Source organism: Electrona antarctica (assembly GCF_951216825.1).
Source record: "Electrona antarctica genome assembly, chromosome: 11".
Lineage (NCBI taxonomy): Eukaryota > Metazoa > Chordata > Actinopteri > Myctophiformes > Myctophidae > Electrona > Electrona antarctica.
Window position 1 is genome coordinate 27664583 of NC_136792.1, and position 2500 is coordinate 27667082.

General features: G+C 44.9%; 1 protein-coding gene across 4 annotated transcripts in view; it reads right to left on the minus strand.

Moving 5' to 3' along the window:
• The window catches only part of schip1 (schwannomin interacting protein 1), a 52942-nt gene that overhangs the window by 15376 nt on the left and 35066 nt on the right, over positions 1-2500 (minus strand). The window contains exon 1 of one of the 4 annotated variants that reach the window (XM_079513441.1): positions 1097-1360. The exons of the other annotated variants lie outside the window; for them this stretch is intronic. Within the exon in view, the coding sequence (XP_079369567.1) occupies positions 1097-1135 (39 nt within the window). The 5' untranslated portion in view covers positions 1136-1360. Of the gene's footprint in view, positions 1-1096; positions 1361-2500 lie in introns of those variants that run through there. 4 annotated transcript variants of the gene reach the window in all.

A 2500-nucleotide genomic window follows, 5' to 3' on the forward strand; every position in this document is an offset into this window, starting at 1 on the left:
TGTGTGTGTGTGTGTGTGTGTGTGTGTGTGTGTGTGTGTGTGTGTGTGTGTGTGTGTGTGTGTGTGTGTGTGTGTGTGTGTGTGTGTGTGTGTGTGTGTGCGTGCGTGTGTGTGTGCGTGTGAGTCTGTGGTTCACAGTGAAGGCCTATTAACTATACTTCACCTCAGAAACAGTGAAAGAGAGAGAGAGAAATCCACATCATCATGTGATTATGTCATAGCTATTCCCCAAAAAGTGTTTAATTCCCAAACCCTGAGCATTACGTCAGTCGCAGTGTCATTTTCAATCAATCAATCAATAATACTTTGGTATAAATAAATGTAACCCCAACCCTTAACCCAAACAGCCAAACCTAACCCTACATCTACTGTAACTCTAACCTAAACCCATCAACAATTACTATAACAGGTCAGGCATTTAGCAGACACTCTACTCCAGAGTAAAAGCAAGGATGATAATCACCTGTGCAAAGAGAACAATGTCCTCAAAGAAATAGGATACCAAGAATCTAGCATGTGTCTAAACAACACCCTATCTAAATAACATTCCTTAACATGTGGTCAAGGATAAACAAATCGAAGTGTAAGAACAAGTGGCCAACATATATATTTGCATAGTAAACTAGCATCTATAAACCGTCTATAACGCCTACATTTCTAATAAAATAACCCTTACCGTATCCTAAATTGTGTCTAATTGTAACCTCATCTGTAAAAGGTGTCCAACATAATAGTCCACAGTGTCAATCACTCAAGTACTACTATACCTTCACTGTACTCTACAGTACGTATAGAATAGATCATAGGCCTACAGTAATAACTGGCGCACGCACGCACGCACGCGCGTGTTCATGTGCACGCGCATGCCATTGCACACACACACACACACACACACACACACACACACACACATGTGCACGCGCACGCACACACACACACACACACACACACACACACACACACACACACACACACACACACACACACACACACACACACACACACACACACATGTGCACGCACACACACACACACACACACACACACACACACACACACACACACACACACACACACACACACACACATCCTTTACCTCTTTGTAGTTATCCATTCCAACATACAGGTAGTCCATGTCATTCAGTAGTGCTTCCCTCCTTCCTCTCCTGTCCTCTTCCTCTCTCTATCTCACAGTTAGTGGGTTAGTTAGTCCAGAAGTCACACCCATTCATTGCATATCTGAATCAAAGCCAGCGAGACCTCCCATGTTCAGAGTCAGACGCCGTGATATAAACACATATGTGACAGTGTCCTCTCTCTGTCCTCCATGTTCTGCTCTGCTCTCTCTGTCTCTCCTCTACTGTTCCTCTGTGGTTCTGCCTCCTGCCTCTCCCTCAGGGCTGTGAATGCACAATGGTCAGAGGTAAGGCCCCCTCAGAGCCCCCTACCTTACACCCTCAGGCCAGGGCGGCCCCACAGAGGGAGAGAGAGAGAGAGAGAGAGAGAGAGAGAGAGAGACTGTGGTGTTTTTTTCCGTTCTTGCACCTTGACGTGAGGACAGCAGCTGCTCTTGCCCAGTTTAGAAAGAGTAACTTCAGGCTTGCTCCATGATGTGTGTGTGTGTGTGTGTGTGTGTGTGTGTGTGTGTGTGTGTGTGTGTGTGTGTGTGTGTGTGTGTGCGCTCGCAAAAACCAAAAACCCTGAACTTTTAACATTCAGTAGATTTTCTGTGGTCTGGGGCTTTCTGGCTCAAATAAGTGCTCAGATTTCCCTGTGGACTGTGATGTATGAGTCCACAAATCCCAAATATGACATAACAATTTGCCAGCAGATGTCACTGTTTTTACTGTTTTGCCTGTTTTTATTGCAGCTCAAAAGCCTTCAGAACACACAGAGAAAACCCCAGACCACAGAAAATCCACTGAATGTTCAAAGTTCAGGTTATGTGGGTGTAATTGAGCTCAAAAAACGAAAAATAAAAATAAATGAAAATGAATGTCATGAAAGCTTTAATGTAAGTGTTTTGGCTGTGCAAGAGAGCAGTGATGCAGTACATATTTGAGGAGGAATGTGAAGTGTTTGAGTCGGGGTCAGAGAGGGTGGTGGTGTGTTTCCTTCCTGCTAAGGTAAAAATAGAGCCCTGTCTGGACTTTGAAAACCTGCAGCCAGGCTGGCTGCATACAGTTCAACCTCTGACACAACACAAAATAACATTAGTTTCGCACACACGCACGCACGCACGCACGCACGCACGCACGCACGCACGCACGCACGCACGCACGCACAGAGCATTTGTCTTGTATCACTAAGTTACATTCCCAAGCCCAGCTCTGTTCTGCTGCGTATAATGATCTCATCTTTGTGAGACTCTATCGACCAGGCCATGACTCATATATCTGTCATACTTCCCCAGACAGAAAATCATATCCACATTACTATACATCACATCACAGAAGCAACTATAGGCAGACATACACACCACCAACTCATTTCATGGTAT